General features: G+C 41.6%; 1 protein-coding gene and 1 non-coding gene across 2 annotated transcripts; both read left to right on the forward strand.

Moving 5' to 3' along the window:
• Positions 1–3,472: 3,472 nt before the first annotated feature.
• On the forward strand, positions 3,473–3,548 carry trnaa-ugc (transfer RNA alanine (anticodon UGC)). Its single transcript has one exon. It is a non-coding gene; the product is annotated as a tRNA-Ala (tRNA).
• Positions 3,549–4,037: 489 nt separating this feature from the next.
• LOC129814439 (WW domain-containing adapter protein with coiled-coil-like) lies at positions 4,038–20,970 on the forward strand. Its single transcript, XM_055867552.1, has 13 exons — positions 4,038–4,352; positions 4,566–4,599; positions 6,298–6,484; positions 7,297–7,376; positions 10,718–10,833; positions 13,452–13,582; positions 13,936–14,184; positions 14,915–15,040; positions 16,035–16,186; positions 16,467–16,552; positions 16,738–16,915; positions 19,035–19,162; positions 19,287–20,970. Exons 1-13 carry the CDS (start codon positions 4,312–4,314, stop codon positions 19,354–19,356), a joined length of 1,578 nt encoding a protein of 525 aa, XP_055723527.1. The 5' UTR covers positions 4,038–4,311; the 3' UTR covers positions 19,357–20,970.
• The last annotated feature ends 971 nt before the right edge of the window (positions 20,971–21,941 follow it).

The following is a 21,941-nucleotide window of genomic DNA, read 5'->3' on the forward strand; positions in this document are numbered from 1 at the left end:
GAAAATTGGCGCAGACCGTCGCCGCAGTGAGGCCCCGGTGTTCGTACCAGGGGACAGTGTCTGGCTCTCGACCCGAAACCTGCCCCTCCGCCTGCTCTGCCGGAAGCTGTGTCCGCGGTTTGTGGGGCCGTTTAAAGTCCTGAGGAGAGTGAACGAGGTATGTTATAGATTACAACTGCCCACTAATTACCGTATTAACCCCTCGTTCCATGTGTCTCTCCTCAGGCCGGTGGTGGCTGGCCCGCTCCAGGAGGCTGAAGTGCGTGAAGTTCCTCCGCCTCCTCTAGACATCGAGGGGGTCCCGGCGTACTCTGTTCGATCCATTTTGGATTCGAGACGTCGGGCGAGGGGCCTTCAGTACCTCGTGGACTGGGAGGGGTACGGGCCGGAGGAGAGATGCTGGGTTCCGGTGGAGGACGTTTTAGATCCTTCCATGTTAAAAGAATTCCACCGCCTCCATCCGGATCGCCCTGCGCCTCGCCCTCCGGGTCGTCCCCGAGGCCGGTGTCGACGCGCTGCTGGAGCCGCGCGTCAGGGGGGGGGGGGGGGTAATGTCACGACTTCTGCCGAAGTCGTTGCCTCTCCTTGTCCGGGCGGTGTTCGGCGGTCGACTTCACCGGCCTTCTAGCCATCATCGATCCATTTTTCATTTTCCATTGGTTTTGTCTTGTCTTCCCACACACCTGTTGTCAATCCCATTCATTACCTGTTGTGTATTTAACCCTCTGTTTCCCTTCATGTGTTTGTCAGAGATTGTTTTATGTCAAGTGTTGTTTGATTGGTGTATAGGTGCGCGACGGGTCCTCGTACCCATTTTTATTTGATGTATGTATATTTCTCGTGTTTGGAGCATGTCATGGTGATTTATTAAAAGTCTCCATCTACACTTCATTTACTCTCCTGCGCCTGACTTCCCTGCCACCTATACACACGACGTTGACAGATACCTTATTGACATACACAATTGAATGATTGTGGTGCAATTCCTACAAAGATATGATATGACATATTTGAGACAAAATATATTAATTAAATGTTATTTTCATTTATTAATATAAGATATGTTTCTCTCTAATGTCACTCAATTAGCCACGTCAGGTAACAATGTTTGCGTTGTTATCTGACATATATTTACAAAATATATATTGTATATGGGGGATTAGAAATTATGCAATTACTTTGATGGAAGCTACAATCTATCTGCAATATTAAAGCTGATCTACCCCCAAAAATAAAAACATGTTTTGCTTTAAAAGTGCAAAAAATGATCTCTGCCCCATGGAAAATGAGTATAATTGCATGAAATTTGTTATAATATTGCTAAATGTTGTCTTCGCCCAATGACAACATTTGTAGAATTGTAGAAAACGTGCTTTAAAACCGCAATAATTTCTCTCTGCCCCATGGCAAAATGTGTGGAATTGCAGGATATTAACCTTAAAATGTTTCTCTCCACCGTCAAGAGGGGAGCCACAAAAATGTTTTGTCACAAGGTGGGGGGCCCCCCAACCAGATCTCGCATAGGGCACCAAAAGGCTATATTATAAGAAAAGTTGATGTACGGGGTATGTTCTGGGAATGCATTCCTTATATGTTTCACGTTTTTTTTAAATAAATCAACTCATAAAAAGAAACATGACAATATCTCTAAGAAAAATACATTATTTGTATACCCAGGGTTTTAACCAAGCACAGTATTTTGATATGCACCCTGTGTATTCTACTATTCTAACCCTCAACAGTAAGTTGAGACCCAGACTGAATTCCTAAAATAAATGGCTTATGCCGCTTGTGCCTGGAGCCGCCTCTGCCATAGAAGACTTAGCTTACATGGCTCTTGTATGTTTTTCATACAATACATGCATACAGGCAACAGCTTGCTATTACTATGATCCAAGTGCTTGAAATTTGAATGTCTCATGTATGTGAGACCTTAGAAGGCTTATACAATACATTCAACATTTCTGTTATGTCTAAATGGTAACCACCCATATAAGTCAGATATTAAGAGAATCTTGTTTGAGAAATTGCTCTTGCTAAGAAGCTGTTTTGTTTATTTTTTAACATTTTGATTGAAAACAATCACAGTAAGGTGCCCAGAAATTATTTGATATTGAGATAAAAATGGCTGCAATGGGCCTTTAATGGAGTAGAAAAAGAAAACCCCTATGGTCCGAAAACATGTTCTGTTTTATGGTATTACTGCCACCAAGTGGATAAGATAGGTTAAATGTTTGCAATTTAGCAGATTTGACATGTCCTTTTTTGAAGATCTATTATGTAGTTCAGTGTAGGACCTGACTGATTTCAGATAGAAATGTGAGTTATAGATCTGTGACTCATTGAAACCAAATCTTTCAATAGTCCACATTCTTTCTACACTCCACCTAGTGCCATGTTATTGAAGTTGTAAGTTCTCTCAACCAATTATACAAGTATATGCTCTCTCACCACAGAATCATAGCTTTTCTGTCCTTCATGTGACATCATTGATTGATGTACACAGATTGAACGTACACTGAAACCGATCAATCAAATGCATCTGTGGGATACATGAAAGCAAGTATATGGCTGCGATCTACATTCCTAAGCAGTTGACTAACAAGCAACTGAGTCAGTTTGTGACTTTTGTGGACAATAAGAATATGAATATTGTACTGTGTGAGTGGAAAATGACTCAATACTTTAAAGAGAACGGAAACAACTAAAAATGGTGCTTGATAAATCAGATGAACTGTGTTGAATTTAAAGAAATCTGCACACTGTTTGTGACCAAAAGTGCTGAATTTATTCTTAATAAAAAGAGCAGATGGCTTTTCCATCCCTAACAGTTTGTTTATTTGTTTTACAAACCATCCTCTACAGCTATTGGATCAAAATAATGTAAATAATGATGGTGTCAATATGCAATTCAGCAAGCTCAGCACAGTACAAATTAGGTAACACTCACCAGAGAGAAAATGACTCCATGGACGTTTCTCCTTCTAAAACGTGAGATGTTGGGTCCATTTGAACATCCACACGTGAACAAAATAAGAGACAAACATAGAGTAAAAGCAATAAGAGCCAGTCTGATCCAGACAGTATTGGTCCATGTGACTTGTCACCAGCTCTGACCCAAATTTACCAGGCAAGCGTAAAGGTTCAATAAACCTTTGGTGCAAATGTCCCCCTCGCCCTACACGTTTCCCCATCAGTTCTATATCACGAGGTCGGTTCATTCGGATCTGACTGGACCATAACAGGCATTGGAAAGCAGAGGCCAAACAAAGGCATGGTCTGATGTCTCCTTGCCATTATATAGATGAACAGACAGACATACTAGACAGACAAGACAGACAGCGATACATAAAAACAGCATTGGTCCTGATTGGTAGGCTATCCAGACCAGGATCAATCCCTGAAAAATATGGGAAGTGTTCTTACTGGTCCCGAAGGACCACAGTCTATTTAGGCTTTTGTCTCAGCCTAGGGCCCCGTGTGGCTCAGTTGGTAGAGCATGGTGCTTGCAACGCCAGGGTTGTGGGTTCGATTCCCACGGGGGGCCAGTACAAAAAAAATATGAACGTATGTACTTGTAAGTCGCTCTGGATAAGAGCGTCTGCTAAATGACTTAAATGTAATGTAAATATAGTGCTGTGAAATTCAACAAACTATCGCTTTGATTAGATTGGGTAATGCTTTGCAAAGCCCATGGATGAACTAAGAACACTAGGGGAAGGGGATAGTGATTGATTTATAATTTAATGTTGCATTGGGCACCTTGATTGTTTTTTAGACTATCGAAATAGGCTACTGGGGTAGGGGAAAGTGCATATGCCTATCACTTTTATAATTACTTTTGTGAACCTTGCTTTCATCATCTCCTTTTCTTAGCCATGTGCATTAGCAGTTAGGTGGGCTGTGTTGTTATTTCAACCACTGTATTTCCTCTGTGTCCACCTTTCTTGGTGAGAAAGTTATTTGTAAGACTGCGTTGCAAATCATAATTTTTAAAGGGTTTGCGACTCTTTTCCGACATGGGAGTATCCCGGAAATAGCTAAGACATTGGAGGCGGGGCAGTTAGCATTGCTTCGTCTGTTTCCTTGCACTGAACCGGATAGATTGTGCAGTTTAGGCGAGCAAATAATGTACCAAAGGCCGTTTTCAACATAGTGTAGCTAGCCACTGTACAAATTTAGTTGCTAGCGTCCCTAGCTGGCTAACTAAATACAGAGACATCGCCAAGACCAAGTTACCAAAGACGAGAATACTATTTTGTTGTCCATAGTTCACCCCCTCGCGCGCACACACACATCAACACGGCATTGATGGTAATGCATGCTAGGAAACAACCGAGACTCAGCGATGGGTAAACGACAATACATTTTATTGCCACTTCTCATTGACGGCTCCTCCACATATTTAAAATAATGCTGCCAACTAGCATGTCTAGCTAGTTACAGCTAACTCGCTTTTCGCTAGCTAGCTACTTGTAGCATATTTTGCAGCGCGAGCAGAGACGGCATCAACATTTTAGATGTGTGCCCTATAACTTGGCTAACTTTATTTTCCTATATTTCAGGTGCAACGACCGAAGGGATTCCCAACCCTATCAGGTAAATAGTGAATACAGGCTAATTAGCTAGCTGCCTGGTTAACAAGTATGTTATCTAGCTAACTTAGTTAGCTTCTATAAATGGTTAAAATAGCCACCTAATTAACTCGTAAGCTAGGCAGGCCTCAGCCTGGCTTTGCAACTCCCAAGCCATGGCTCAGTTTTGTGCAAAATTACGTTACTGAAGATACGTTGGCCTACATCTAACGTCAGCTATTTACACTAGCTAACTAACTACGTTAATGTGTTTAGGAACAACTGATGGTTAACTAGCCAGCTAACTTAACTAACTGCTGGCTGGTTTCCCGTGACGTAGCTAGCTAACGCTAACCATGTTTACCTTTACGAGAGAGCTTGAAATTGCAGGCCTTGATAGCCAGCAGGATAACGAATGTAGCATAACCATATCGTATATAACTAACTAAATAGCCAATCTGCTAGCTAGTGTAGCTGGATAAATATATTCTGCCAGGTAAATGTTATCTGGCTAACGTTAGTAAGAGCTAACTATAGCTAGGTCTTTATCAATAAAACGTCAAGGTGCAGAGCGCTGAACCCATTGACAACTACATGACGTTTTCAAGGGATTGTTAAATAAATATGAACTATTTGGTTGTAATAACCCTTTGAAGAGCATAGTCAGAAATACACATTTCCGATTATTCCATGCAAATCAACCACAATTAATTTGATATATGTGAACGATAGCTACCTGACAAGCCTTTGTGCTTTGCCTGTCAAGCAGAAGGGCGCATTTGCCGACGTAGGCCCTACTGTTGGCTGATAATGTTTATTGTGCAAGTTACCGGTAGAAATGTTGTACAGTTGGCTAAACAGTGTGGTAAGTAGACCTACTAACGTGAGTGTACTTTTTTCTCTCCAACCAACGTAGCTCTGTTACCTAGCGAAGTTAGATAACGCTATCCCATTTTCAACATTGTTTTAAATAGTGTTTAATCACAATTGCTGACAGACATGATGGGCTACATTGATTGATGGACCACATCAAATTGGCTAGCTAATCACATATCACGTCAATAAGGCTAGTTTAACAAGCTACCTTTGAGGGGATAAACAAGATGGCGATATCCAAATACTGTTTGATCTATGGTGGTGATGACAGTAGTCCGACTGACAACTTTTTACCAGGATGAGGAGTTGCAGATGTCAAGCTCTTTCCAAAATCCCAATCGCTGATGAAGCAAGCAAAATGACACATTGGTTGTTTAGCTAGCGACGTGACAAATGGATAGGCTACACTCACGTATTTGAAAATACATTATGCATTGATGTTTAGCCACTGACCATGAAAAGCATGATGCTACTTGCAGTATAACTCTTACAGAGCTAAATGTGTAGTTCTGACTATGCTCTTCAAGAGGTAATGATATTAAAACCGTAGCTGTCAATGGTTTTTGCAGAGCTCGGGGTCTCCTTTTCCCCCCCAGCAGCCAAATCGAACGCTCTTCACAATGTTGTGCAGAACCGTAATGACAAATGCAGGCAAAAATAATTGGGTTAAGGTTAGGGAATTAAAAAAAACAATACAAACGGTTGTGCATACATAGGCAGGAATGAGAATTACAGCACAATGTCAAGAGTGGATAATAGGCCTACAGTATAATGTCAGGTGTTTATCAAACAGAAGAGGTGGCTTTGTATTGATATGTTGACTAACACAAGTCTATTTGTATTGCAGACTCACAAATCCCAGCCAAAGAGTCAATCTACCACCCTTCACGGTCACGATAAAATGCGAGATGGGTTATCAGATCCTACACCGCCCTACAAAATGCTCCGGCGCTCTGATGAAAGTCCGGTCAATAAATACAGCGACGGGCACAGCAAAACAAAAACATTTCACACACTCCGAGGCAAAGATGGTGGTAAGCCCAAAGAGAACCGAGCTACACACAAATACAGATGTTCCCTTCTCTGTATGCTTGTCAACAGTACTGTGTGCACAGAGAAGCTTGTACGTTTGTTCAGCCAGATGAGAGCTTATCCTGGACCTAGGTATGTTTGTTCTGTTTAGCCAATTCCTGTGGTCTTCGTTATGCCAAGCATCCTTTTGGAGTTGGCTGTATCTGGGACCAGGCTAGCGAGATCCTACATCAAACTAAAATAATATATATACATCAAACTGCTTAAAATATATATACACTGTTGATTGGGTTATTAAAATCACTTGGACTTCTGCACACGTCACCTGCTCAAAACATGCATAGATACTCGCGTACAACAAGACATTGACCGCTGGAAATATTTAAATCACTGAAGTCTAGTCTAAGGTCCAATTCCTGACTGAAGATATACACACAACTGTTGGTCAAGTCTATACACAGACATCAATGCAACATTAACATAAGAAGTTATGTAGCTGATGTTCCACAAGTGCTAGTATATGGTAGCTTGGGCACCAGTTTTTAGATAGTTAACTTGTTACTGTCTTGCCAAATGAGCAAGCTCTGTAGAATGCTAAAACTGACATGCACCTAGGCGATATTAGTATTATTCTCTTGTGCACTAAAGTATACATTTTCGACATACTGTACCCGGTACTTCATAAAATGGATAGCCGCTGTAAATTCCACAAATATTTTGTTCAATGTATGGGTAGCCTAACTTGTCATGTCTATCATTTCTAATTCTGTTTTATTTCTCAGAAGTGTTCTCATCATACTGTTTTAATTTATAGGTACCAGCTGCTCTCCGCAAGAGAATTTGCACAACCACAGCTCCAACTCCCACTCAAATCAAAGCAAGGCATCAGACACAGTAAGATACTTATTTCTTCTTGAACAAATTATTTCTGAAAGTAGGCATTCACCAGGCTATGGTTATAATGATACATCATGGGCCCCTGAGCCACAGGACAAACTCATATACAATACATAGGCAAGTTCTATAGCTGCGCTATTGAGAGCATCTTCACTGGCTGCATCACCGTTTGGTATGGCAACTGCTTGGCATCTGACAGCAAGGCGCTACAGAGGATAGTGCGTACGGCCCAGTACATCACTGGGGCCAAGCACCCTGCCACCCAGGATCTCTATACCAGGCGGTGTCAGAGGAAGGCCCTAAAAATTGTCAGACTCCAGCCACCCAAGTCATAGTGTTCTCTGCTACCGCATGGCAAGCGATACCGGTGCACCAAGTCTGAAACCAACAGGACACTGAACAGCTACCCCCAAGCCATGACACTGCTAAATATTTAACCAAAAAGCTACCCGGGCTATCTGCATTGACTCTTCCCCCCTTTTTGTACTATAACTCTTTTGACTCAAGACACCAATTCAAATTTTATTGGTCACAGACACATGGTTAGCAGATATTAATGTGAGTGTAGCGAAATGCTTGTGCTTCTAGTTCCGGCAGTGCAGTAATATCTAACAAGTAATCTAACAATTTCACAACAACTACCTTATACACACAAGTGTAAAGGGATGAATGAGAATATGTACATATAAATACAGTATATGGATGAGCGATGGCCGTGCGGCATAGGCAAGATGCAGTAGATGGTATAGAGTACAGTATATACATATGAGATGAGTAATGTAAGGTATTTAAACATTATAAACTGCCATTGTTTGAAGTGACTAGTGATACATTTATTACATCAATTATTAAAGTGGCTAGAGATTTGAGTCTGTATGTTGGCAGCAGCCACTCAATGGTAGTTATGGCTGATGGCCTTGAGGTAGAAGCTGTTTTTCAGTCTCGGTTCCAGCTTTGATGCACCTGTACTGACCTCGCCTTCAGGATGATAGCGGGGTGAACAGGCAGTGGCTCAGGTGGTTGTTGTCCTTGATGATCGTTTTGGCCTTCCTGTGACATCGGGTGATGTAGGTGTCCTGGAGGGCAGGTAGTTTGCCCCCGCTGTTGCGCCTTCTTCACCACACTGTCTGTGTGGGTGGACCATTTCAGTTTGTCCGTGATGTGTACGCAGAGGAACTTAACTTTCCACCTTCTCCACTGCTGTCCCGTTGATGTGGATAGAGGGGTGCTCCCTCTGCTGTTTCCTGAAGTCCACGATCATCTCCTTTGTTTTGTTGAAGTTGAGTGTGAGGTTATTTTCACTACAGCACACTCCGAGGACCCTCACCTCCTCCCTGTAGGCCGTCTCGTTGTTGTTGGTAATCAAGCCTACCACTGTAGTGTCGTCTGCAAACTTGATGATTGAGTTGGAAGCGTACATGGCCACGCAGTCATGGGAGTACAGGAGAGTGCTGAGAATGCACCCTTGTGGGGTCCCAGTGTTGAGGATCAGCGGGGTGGCTATTTTGTTTCTTACGCTCACCACCTGGGGGCGGCCCGTCAGAAAGTCCAGGACCCAGTTGCACAGGGCGGGGTCGAAACCCAATGTCTCGAGCTTAATGGCGAGTTTGGAGGGTACTATGGTGTCACATGCTGAGCTACTGCATACGCTTCTGCTTATTATCTATCCTGTTGCCTATTCATTTTACCCCTTCCAATATGTACATCGACTTGGTACTCGTACCCCATGGATATAGCCAAGTTATCGTAACTCATTGTGTATTTATTTCTTGTTATCGTTCTAGTTTTTTTCTCTCTGCATTGTTGGGATGGGCCCACAAGTAGGCATTTCACTGTTTAGTCTACACCTGTTTACAACGTTGCAAATCAAATTTGATTTGATTTTACGTCGACATTTGAATGTGTAGTCCAGTTTCGTGTGACAAATGACCTCAATTGGCTCTGTCCGGATGACAGAGCCAATTTTTTATTTATTTTATTTTACCGTTATTTTACCAGGTAAGTTGACTGAGAACACGTTCTCATTTGCAGCAACGACCTGGGGAATAGTTACAGGGGAGAAGAGGGGGATGAATGAGCCAATTGTAAACTGGGGATTATTAGGTGACCATGATGGTTTGAGGGCCAGATTGGGAATTGGGAATTGAGGTCATTTGTCACACGAAACTGGACTACACATTCAAATGTCTATGTAATAAAATAAAATAAAATGAAAAAATCTAATCAAAGGAGGAGATTTTGGTTGGTTGTTCTCTGGTGTTCATCTCCATCAAGAAGTTGATGGTGATGATAATCAGTCGTTCAAGAGGATATTCTTTCTGCAGCTCACCACAGTTATACATACATACATACACAACCAAAAACAAACCCCCTCCCTTCTGCAGTGAAACAATGGGGTAGAGTTACTTTTGCATCGAGATATCAGCCTCTCGAGCCGAAGGGTTAGCTCAGCATGCATTTCAAGTCTTTCAACACTGTCAAGAGAACACCTGTAAATGACTTAAATGAATGCCTTGGAGCCTGGCCCACGAGCCGAGTATTACTGCTAGCCTTGTTGAGTATGTTCTCTGTGTAGACAGGATAGTCAGTGTAACGGGGATAAGCAGAGAGTTTCAGCATATAGGCATACACCCTGCATACAGGCATACACATTTGACCGAGGCAGACTAGCCTAAATAGTGTGCGGGTTTAGGTAACTTGCTCTTATCAACCGTGCGAAGTCTAGGCCTATATTCTCACATCCTGTATTTATTTCCTGTATTGTATTTACTTGATGCCTTCTAACATTGCTTTTTGTATGTTGTAAAAGAAAAATGTATTGACCCATCCAAATTAGACTAAAATGTGTTTTTCTAGATAAACCATCGGTTGCTTCTTATAGAATGGTTCTAAGCATAAAACGAACATTAGGTCCAATACTTGAAGCAAGGATCCCCACACAGGATTTTACATGTGAATCTGATCACTAGCCTTTCCCCTGATTTTCCATGTAGTGCTGATCACATCCCCGAATGTAGGCCTACTTGATCTTAAAGCTAGAATCCTTAGTTGGTGATACTGCCACGTCCGTTTGGGATATTACAACAAAGAAGTTACTGCAAACAATGAGCACTGATTTTCTTCCATTGCATGCATGTTAGATCTGTACTACGGAAAAAAACATTCCCACTGCCTGACACCCCTCTCCTAAGTTTCATCAACAAAATAAAAACAATTGGAAAAGTGCTAGGTAGAACATTAGTGCTGTTTCCCCAAATGCGGACTCGAACTTTGTTTGCACTCTGCAAAACCTACCCTAGAGTGTTCGTTAACCTATTTGTCGTGCCTTTTTCCCTCAGCCTCATGAGCCTGCAGACGACTGGTCCGAGCACATCAGCTCCTCCGGCAAGAAGTACTACTACAACTGCAGGACTGAGGTCTCTCAATGGGAGAAGCCCAAAGACTGGCTGGAGAGGTAAGGCCTTGAATCATGGAAAAAGTGTCACTCCTAAGCGCCATACTCTTCTCCTCTTTTCCCTCAACTCTTCCGTTTCTACCCTAAAACTCAATACAGAATCCACAGCCGCGTGGCTGCCGTAGTCCGCCGGCCCATTATAACATATTTATGAGCCTAATTTCATTGATTGAATTATTGTAGTGCCCTATAACATCCCTGATGCGGAAAACGCAGACGGAATCGCTGAATCCAGACATTAAACGGAATTCAACAATATTAAATGTATTAAATTTGCCAAAAATTTTCACGCGACAAGAATCAAAATGCATCAGTAATTAGTATTTTCTTTCAACCTTCTGTAGAGCAATGTGGGAATTCCCCTGTGTTTGTGCGTGCATCTGTCTTTGTGTATGCCTAGCCGTTAGCGATGATGCTAATGACAACGATGGAAAGGCTTTCCCAAAACCCTTTTCAATTAAATTTTCACTACGAGGTAGAAGTTGACCGATTATGATTTTTCAACGCCGATACCGATTATTTTTTTTAAATATTTTTATACATATTTTTTTATATACATGTATTTGTAATAATGACAATTAAAACAATACTGAATGAACACTTATTTTAACTTAATAAAATCAAAATCAATAAAATCAATTTAGCCTCAAATAGATAATAAAACCAAATGTTCAATTTGGTTTAAATAATGCAAAAACAAAGTGTTGGAGAAGAAAGTAAAAGTGCAATATGTGCCATGTGAGAAAGCTAACTTTTAAGTTCCTTGCTCAGAACATGAGAACATATGAAAGCTGGTGGTTCCTTTTAACATGAGTCTTCAATATTCCCAGGTAAGAAGTTTTAGGTTGTAGTTATTATAGGAATTATAGGACTATTTCTGTATACCATTTGTATTTCATATACCTTAAACTATTGGATGTTCTTATAGGCACTTCAGTATTGCCAGTGTAACAGTATAGCTTCTTTCCCTCTCCTCGCCCCTACCTGGGCTCGAACCAGGAACACATCGACAACAGCCACCCTCGAAGCAGCGTTACCCATGCAGAGCAAGGGGAACAACTACTCCAAGTCTCAGAGCGAGTGACGTCACCGATTGAAATGCTATTAGCGCGCACCCTGCTAACTAGCTAGCCATTTCACTTCGGTTACACCAGCCTAATCTCGGGAGTTGATAGGCTTGAAGCATTGCGAAGAGCTGCTGGCAAACCGCACGAAAGTGCTGTTTGAATGAATGTGTACGAGCCTGCTGCTGCCTACCAACGCTCAGTCAGTCTGCTCTATCAAATATCAAATCTTAGACTTAATTGTATAATAACACATAAATACGAGCCTTTGGTCATTAATTTGGGCGAATCCGGAAACTATCATTTCGAAATCAAAACGTTTATTCTTTCAGTGAAATATGGAACTGTTCCGTATTTTATCTAACGGGTGGCATCCCTAAGTCTAAGAAATTCATGTTAGCAGGCAATATTAACTAAATATGCAGGTTTAAAAATATATACTTGTCTATTGATTTTAAAGAAAGGCATTGATATTTAAGGTTAGGTTTGGTGCAATGACAGTGTTAAATCATCACCCGTTTGGCGAAGTAGGCTGTGATTCGATGAGAAATTAACAGGCACCACATCGATTATATGCAACGCAGGACACGCTAGATAAACTAGTAATATCATCAACCATGTGTAGTTAACTAGTGATTATGTGAAGATTGATTGTTTTTTATAAGGTTAATGCTAGCTAGCAACTTACCTTGGCTTCTTGCTGCCTTCGTGTAACAGGTAGTCAGCCTGCCACGCAGGCTCCTCGTGGAGTGCAATATAAGGCAGGTGGTTAGAGCGTTGGACTAGTAACCGGAAGGTTGCAAAAACGAATCCCCGAGCTGACACAGTAAAAATCTGTCGTTCTGCGCCTGAACAAGGCAGTTAACCCACCGTTCCTAGGCTGTCATTGAAAATAAGAATGTGTTCTTAACCAACTTGCCTAGTTAAATAAAGGTGTAGAAAAATATATAATAAAAAAATTCTGCCAAATCGGTGCCCAAAAATACAGATTTTCGATTGTTATGAAAACTTGAAATCGGCCCCAATTAATCGGCCATTCCGATTAATCGGTCAACCTCTACTACAAAGTATCCTATGCCTACCTGGCAGAATGATATCATGATTATTGTAATCAATCCAGTGGCAATTTGTTTAGCAAACTATGCAATCACATGTGTGCTACAGAAACACCGCTAACCTAACAGTCTCTTGCGAACTTGATTTAAAGGGTTTTTCCAGATCTCAAAAGTGGTCTCCTGATGTGGTTTATGCATTGTTGTGGACTTGGAACACCCAATTTTGTTTTTCTATTGAAGTGATTTTGGGAGCGAAAACCTGAAAAAAATAGAACAATTCTAAATGGGAAAAACCAAACAGGCAACAAATAAAACTGAGTTTTTGGGCCCTACTACAGCATGCTAAAATGTCCCAAAACGGAGATTGGTAGATTACACATTCTGACAGAAGTCTGAACATGAAATTACATTCCCAATCTGTATTCAACCAGCAATTACACTCCGTTTAATTCAACTTAAACCTGACAGTGACCTTGCGTTTGTGTTTCATTGTGTCCAGAGAGCAGAGGCAGAAAGACCCATCTAAGAGGGAGTCCAACACTTTCCCCAAAGACCGGGACTACAGACGAGAGTCTGTCGACACAGAGTATGAAAACTACAGAGATAGAGCGTATGGGAGGCGTAGTCTTGGTTTCAGATGCAGCAGTAACATCTGGATTTTGACTTGCCTGCCTATTTAAAGAGTACCTTTTTGTTGTGATATTATGACTATACCTGTATATGAAATCATCTACAGTCTTATAATATGGCCAATGTGTCAATAGTGAGAAGTTACTTATTTTCCTTGTGTCCTCTCCTTCCTCTGCACTGATCTGAAAAGACTTGACAATTCTATGCAGTATGGCTATCACCTTTTCAATGTGTGAAAAAAGTTGAGGAGGAAAGGAAGTCACTATGAACTATAGAGGTGCATCCTATGTTTGTCAAGCCAGTGTCCGCAGTCCTAACTTGTTGTTCTTTTTGCCCCACAGAGGGCACTTCAGGGGACAAGTCCTCCAACTCTGCACCTTCTCAGTCCTCTTCCTCCACCAATCCGGGCCTGAACCAAGCCTCTGGCTCTAACCCCACCCCTTCATCTTCCTCCTCCTCCACGGTCCCGGTGTCCCCCTCTGTCCAAACCCAGGCCTCGGGCCTGCTCCAAGACCCCGCCCTCCTGCGGCAGCTCCTCCCAGCGCTGCAAGCCACCCTGCAGATGAACAACGGCAGCATGGACATGGCCAAGATCAATGAGGGTGAGTTGGCCAATTCCACATTTCTCCTTCTTGATCTTTAGTGTACCTGAGTTCAAATGGCTCACCGGTTGAAAAAGGCTTAATTGGCACAAGCCCCAAGTCACAAAATATGACTTTGGGCTCAAAGGGCAAATCTGAGTGTCATGTTTTCTTTGTAAATGTTCATGGAGCATAATTATTGTTAAAAAAAATAAAATAAAAAAAATGGACCTTACCCCCCCTTCCCCCCACCGCTGTACTGAAATGTGAAACACACATTTGGATTTTCTGATATCTGGAGTTATTATATGACCACAAACCCAATGTGGATTTGATCTTCAGTCTGATCCCATTTGGTTTAGAGTTTCTCTTACTCCGAGCAGATATTGAATAGGCTCAATTCACGATATAGGGAGTAGCTTAATCGAGGCGAAGGGTTGGTGGGTTCTATTGTTGTGGATGAGTGATCCTGAGAAAATGGATTCTTGCCTACCTACCAATGGGTTGTAAATATAAAATCATCAAATTAAACCACCCATTCAATGACAGTTTTGTATAGCCTATATCATGTCTGCTCACCTCCTTTTCACTGTGTCACTCAACAACCCCTCTCCTCTCTTGCCCTTTGTTAATGTATGTGTATGGACCCATTTGTGTATGTGTTACATACATACACAAGTCTGTTGCCTTATATCTGTGTGTACGTATCTGTATTTTTCTCATTGTCCTGTGTGTGTTTTCCCTCCTACAGTCCTCGCGGCTGCTGTCACCCAAGCGTCCTTGCAGTCAATGCTTCATAAACTCCTCACTGCTGGACCGTCTGCTTTCAACATCACTTCTCTGCTTTCCCAAGCTGCTCAACAATCCTCCAACCAAGGTATGGCCGCTGTTATGTCACCTTTCGGGTGATCTTTTTGATGCCTTTCTTTTTGTTAGCTAGACTGGTTTTACAGATTTTTCAGTGTCCTGTGGTTGGTAAAAAGAGCTATGCTTACATTGCACTCTGACATGTTATTTAGAAAGAAATACATTGTAAGCATTCTCCTATTAAATGTTTTCATGGAAGCTGTTATTGTTCAAATCTGTAACTGGAAATGTTACTTATCTCTCAAGAAGGACTATGGGCGTCCTTCAGTTCAGGTCAACATCTGATTAGGTTTTCTGTTGAATAATCTAGAAAACTTTGCTATTGACGCATTTAACCAGGGTAGTCCTCAAAGCAACAATAGCCACTGAGTTTCACAAAGTTTTGGATGCATAAGAAAAATAAAACCTTTAAAATGACGGTCCTTATAAGCATATTTATAATTTATATACTGAACAAAAATATAAACGCAACATGTAAAGTGTTGGTCTCAGACTGCAAGAATGTCCACCAGAGTGGTTGCCAGAGAATTGAATGTTAGTTTCTCTATCATAAGCTGCTCCAACATAATTTTAGCGAATTTGGCAGTACGTCCAACCGATCTCACAACCGCAGACCACGTGTAACCACACCAGCCCAGAACCTGTACATCTGGTTTCTTCACCTGATCATCTGAGGGGGAGGGGGTGGGGGGGGGATTTCTGTCTGTAATAAAGCCCTTTTGTGGGGAAAACTCATTCTGATTGGCTTGGCATGACTCTTCAGTGGGTGGGCCTATGCCCACCCATGGCTGCACCCCTGCCCACTCATTTGAAGTCCATAGTTTAGGGCCTAATGAATTTATTTAAATTAAATGATTTCCTTATATGAACTGTCAAATCTTTGAAATGGTTGCGTTTATATTTTTGTTCCGTATAGTAATAACCTTTGTATGTGAGATTAAGGTTGCTATCATTAAAAATATTTCCTCCTTTGTCCTATTCCCCTCCTGGATATGAACCAATAGCGGCCCAGCAGGCAAGTCAGTCACCCATATCTCTAATGTCGGACACCTCCTCACCCCGCTCATATGTGTCACCCAGGAACGGCACGCCCCAGACCAACCTCCTTAACCAGAAACCTGCACTCAGCATGCCTCCTGCCTCCTCCCAACCAAAGGTCAGCACCTCCACGGAAACTGTAAACTTGTCAAATAATATTGTTATGATTGGGGGTGTATTGTTTACAAAAAAAATAAATAATAATTTCAACCCTGTGATCTGTGTTTCTTTCTCCCGCACGTCACCATTCTTTTATCTCCATTCACCTCTGCTCTCTTCTCTCGTTCCCGGTTTCTTGCTTTATTTTTCTTAATTGTTTTCTTATCTCTTACACTCTACACTCCCTTTTTAATGGCTTACTCTCTCCATCCCTCCCTCTCCCCTCTGTGCCTCTGTAGGTTACCCCAGTGAAACCAGGACCAGTTTCTCAACAGGCTTCAGCAGAGAAACATCCAGAGGACCCCCGAACTCTCCGACAGCGGAGGTAGTTTGAAATATAGAGGCACTTGTGTATATCTGGAAGGATTAGATGTATAAAAGCTCTTTTGTAGTAGCCACCTATCCAAACCTTTCCAATCAACACAAGTGTGTAGGTGGTAGACTGGAGGTTGTTTCTGGACGGAGCCTTACTCTCCTTATAACTACTCTGCTTTCTCTCTTGTCCAGCAGTCAGGGGAGTCCACCATCAGGACCTAACGGCAACGCCACCGGCGGCCATTCGGTTCTCAATGTCGCCTCAGCCCAGTCCAGCACTCCCGGCTCCTTCACTCCCTCGCTGGCCTCTCACTTTGATGAGAACCTCATCAGGCACGTCCAGAACTGGCCCGCCGAGCACATCGAGAAGCAGGTAGGGAGCTCCACTGTTAAGTGCGATAACGGGATGATCAACATATGGGAACACCGAGTTAGTAGTTTGTATGTTAATATCTGTCAACTATATGACTAAGATTTTAATGGGTTCAATATTAATCATGAAAATAATACCACACTGTGTGGATATAACAGGAATACACAGAAGGTCATATTAGTTAAATTAAGATTTATGTGATCGCAATTTAGTAGTCATGCATTGATGTTAGTAGGATATGTGCATGTCATTGAGTTGTGTGCATATTATTAAGTAACAGCAGTTTAAAATAGCACTACTATACAATCACATTTCGTACCTACAGTTGAGGTCGGAAGTTTACATACACTTAGGTTGGAGTCATTAAAACTAGTTTTTCAACCACTTCACAAATGTCTTGTTAACAAACTATAGTTTTGGCAAGTCGGTTACGACGTCTACTTTGTGCATGACACAATTCATTTTTACAACTATTGTTTACAGACAGATTTTTTCACTTATAATTCACTGTATCACAATTCCAGTGGGTCAGAAGTTTACATACACTAAGTTGACTGTGCCTTTAAACAGCTTGGAAAATTTCAGAAAATGATGTCATGGCTTTAGAAGCTTCTGATAGGCTAATTGACATCATTTGGGTCAATTGGAGGTGTACCTGTGGATGTATTTCAAGGCCTACCTTCAAACTCAGTGCCTCTTTGCTTGACATCATGGGATGCAAATCAATCCCAGAACAACAGCAACGGACCTTGTTAATATGCTGGAGGAAACGGGTACAAAGTATCTATATCCACAGTAAAACGAGTCCAATATCGAAATAACCTGAAAGGCCGCTCAGCAAGGAAGAAGCCACTGCTCCAAAACCGCCGCCAAAAAAATACAGACTACTGTTTGCAACTGCACATGGGACAAAGATCGTGCTTTTTGGAGAAATGTCCCCTGGTCTGATGAAACAAAAATAGAACTGTTTGGCCGTAATGACCATCGTTGTGTTTGGAGGAAAAGGGGGGAGGCTTGGAAGCTGAAGAACACCATCCCAACCGTGAAGCATGAGTGTGGCAGCATCATGTTGTGGGGGTGCTATTCTGCAGGAGGGACTGGTGCACTTCACAAAATAGATGGCTTCATGAGGAAGGAACATTATGTGGATATATTGAAGCAACATCTCAAGCCGTCAGTCAGGAAGTTAAAGCTTGGTTGCAAATGGGTCTTCCAAATGGACAATGACCCCAAGCATACTTCCAAAGTTGTGGCAAAATAGCTTAAGGACAACAAAGTCAAGGTATTAGAGTGGCCATCACAAAGCCCTGACCTCAATCCCATAGAAAATTTGTGGGCAAAACTGAAAAAGTGTGTGTGAGCAAAGAGGCCTACAAACCTGACTCAGTTGCACCAGCTCTGTCAGGAAGAATGGGCCAAAACACTTATTGTGGGAAGCTTGTGGAAGGCTACCCAAAACTTTTGACCCAAGTTAAACAATTCAAAGGCAATGCTTACAAATACTAATTGAGTGTATGTAAACTTCTGACCCACTGGGAATGTGATGAAGGAAATAAAAGCTGAAATAAATAATTCGCTCTACTATTATTCTGACATTTCACATTTTTTAAATAAAGTGGTGATCCTAACTGACCTAAGACAGGGAATTATTACTGGGATTAAATGTAAGGAATTGTGAAAAACAGAGTTTAAATGTATTTGGCTAAGGTGTATGTAAACTTCCGACTTCAACTGTACATGGCAGTAGCTATACTCAAGGCCACGCTCAGGCAATTTCATATTGGGAGTTGATTGAATACAAAAAAGCCAAACTCGCCTTTCAATGATCAAATATTTCAGTTACACCTGCTCATGGAGACCTGATGGATAGAAAAGAGACATTATAGTATTATTATTATAGTATATATTTAGCCATCACTTCAACTACAAAGAGCTGAACTACCAAAAAATGCTGGAGATGGCTAGTCAGAAGCAGCAGATAAGTTACTACTGAAACACATTTCTGATTGGTGATTTCCTTCTGAAGAAGCTTATTTTTACTTTCTGATATTTGCTCCATGCTAAAAGTTAATTTGTGTTTTGGTGCACTCTCTCAACCAGCTCCGCCTTTCTCTTTCAGGCAGCACGGTTACGGGAAGATGCCCACAACATGGGCAGTCTCTACATGTCTGAGATCTGCACTGAACTCAAAAACCTCAGATCATTAGTCAGAGTGTGTGAGATCCAGGCCACGCTGAGGGAACAGAGGTGAGAACATGACAAGCGAGCACACACAAACACACATCATAATTGTCTTGTCTAGGAATTGTGTCTATATGTCACACGATAAATTGCTTATTTTCTTAAAACTGTGTCCTTTTCTTTCTCCCAGAATACTGTTCCTTAGACAGCAGAGCAAAGAACTGGACAAGCTGAAGAATCAGAACTCTTACATGGTCTGAGAACCTGTGTGGGAGACGAAGGACGGTGAACTGCTTAACACTGCAGTCGAAGCCCTCAACGCGGTCCTCTGTGCCCTGGACTGAACACTTCTGTAACGTCATGAACCAAAGGGCAAATGAGGAATACGGAAAAGAGTCTGGGCCTGTTGAAGACGTCATGGGCCAAGCAATGAAGCGTACCATTGCCGAAGCCCCTGAAAGTGTATATTTTATTAGGCGTCCAAGATTACAATTTTCTATGAAACTGCAGGCTGAAAGAATACGAAGCCTAGTTGAGCGTTTCATGGACACCCAAACCGGTCGATTCTGAGGAACATACAGGTCATAACTTTTTCTTACCTGAGAAACAGCTGCCGCCTTTTGGAATCGTGGACTGTTTGTTGCACTGGAGAAACTGAGAATCTCTCGCTTTTCCTCTGGAATAGCCAGTTTTGGTTGGGAATGTGTACTTTTCTCCACTGACTTGTGGCTGAACTGAAGTTTCTAGCGTGAACTCAGATTGGCTTGAGATGTATGAATCAACTGATTCATGAACACTTCTTGAGCATAGACTTGAAGGAGTGCAAAGAAGATTCTTGAATGAGCCAACTTTGATTCCTTCCAGACTCATATAGTAAGGAATCATGAATTTAGCAGTCCCAGGATCATGGGTTCATTATTAGGAGTACTTTTTTAATGTGATCTGACAAAGATGCATAGCTGCTTGATGGAAGTTGTCTGTCTGTCCATGCTCTCTCCCCACTTTCCTGCTGGATGGAAATAGTCTGTAGACTTCTTAACTTCCCACCCCAACATGACTATGGCCCCCTCTAACGTTGGGCCAGGAGACTTCTCAGAACATGCCTCACCATGGAGTAACCTTCTGGTAACCTCCCAGTCCCTATCACTAAACCCTCAACAGAATCCTACAATAAAGGGCAACGTTCTCGTCCTCCACACCCTCTGAATACCCTCCGTAGACTTAACCCTGCATCTAAACTCCCATTTAATCTGTACTTGATTATTTTCCCAGTTTCCCCTGAACTTTGATGTTTTGTAAGCTTGTCTGTTTTGTCTAGCTTGAGTCTGCAGAATAATTCATTCCTTATAATGTGCAGTTTCTTGCGAAATTGTTAAAGGGTCTTTAGTTTCACGTGGTTATGTAAACCTAAATTATTGCACATTATTCATTGTGTCCTTGTGAACAGGATGGGATAATTTTTTCATGGGACTCACCTTTCTCTTGACTATACTAGCTAAGCCAGTACAGCAGTAATTAAATGGACTCCGTAGTTAACTTTTGCAACATTTTGTTTTACCGGAGTTAAACTTTTTTAGGCCTCACTAAATAAAGTAACTATTTTACAATGAAACGTTCACACGACAATGCTGTCTCACTCTTCCACGTCCACAAACTTAGCTTCGCCTTCCTTCTCCTAAGACCTCTCTGATCAATAAGTGGCATGCTGAAATTGGGAAGGCACTGGCCAAAGCGTTGGTTTGTAGAACTGGAGTGACGTACGCACTTTTCAGATAGTGGGGGACCAGAGGTTTTTGTGAGGATGGGGCGAAAATAGCTTTGTATATTATTTCTTTAAAAGTATATCAGAATAAAATAAATTATTCTACCACAAATCTCTTGATATTCTCATTTTATTTATCACTGTTATACGGATGTTTACAAGCAGGCATATGCATTATTCCAGAGATGTGGTTAAAAGCTAAATGGTACCTTGCCTCCAACTGCAAAACCTGCCGAAGATGACACAAAACACCCCAATCCTTTAAACCAGTGCCCTCCATGACAAAGCACAATCTTTCTTCTTTCTGTGTGTTGTAAACATGCTCGTCATTTTAATGATTGCTGCATGGATTCAGAAATGTTGGTCGTACTTAACCTGCAAACACAAAAGTACAGTTGTGCTAATTCAAACGTGATGCTCAGTTGCTCCTGTCATGTGACACTAGATGGCAATATACAGCTGGAAATGGCAATGATCATTCTGTTCTGTGGCTTGTCTCCTAGATTCCCTTGTAGGCATTTAATTAACATTTTGCATATTTCTCAATGGTTACTGAATAGACTTCCCTGTCATTAGCAATCAGCAGTGAAAGAGAGGTATCTGTTCAAGCTGTCTGAGCTCATCAAGTTTTGCATTGTGATAATCCTCAGAATTTTGATGGATGTTTTAATCTAGGTTGAAGATATCTTCAACCTACGTTTCAATCAGGAAATATGAATCCAATCAGTGGACCTCAGCAACTGGATACATGCATGAATAGTGGCCCTTATTAAGGATTTGATGGTGCCTAAAGCAATGAATCAGAGGTTATCTTTCATAAGCATTTACATTCTTCACTAGCAATTGTGTATTTTTTTTTTACTATTTATGGTATAGAGCACCATGATTTGAAGGTTGAGGTATAAAATACATATTTACATTTCTCTGTCATCGTCATAATTTTGTTCAAGAGCCTTAGCAACATTAGGAAGTGGGTCGTAACATTGAACAGGAGATGGGTAGGTATTAATTTTCTATTGGGGCCTTCATAGGCAGGTGTTTTGGCCAGCATTCTGTCATTGACTTGGTCTTTTTTTTCTTCTC

The sequence above is a fragment of the Salvelinus fontinalis genome, chromosome 17 (genome assembly GCF_029448725.1).
Source record: "Salvelinus fontinalis isolate EN_2023a chromosome 17, ASM2944872v1, whole genome shotgun sequence".
NCBI classification, from domain to species: Eukaryota; Metazoa; Chordata; class Actinopteri; order Salmoniformes; family Salmonidae; genus Salvelinus; species Salvelinus fontinalis.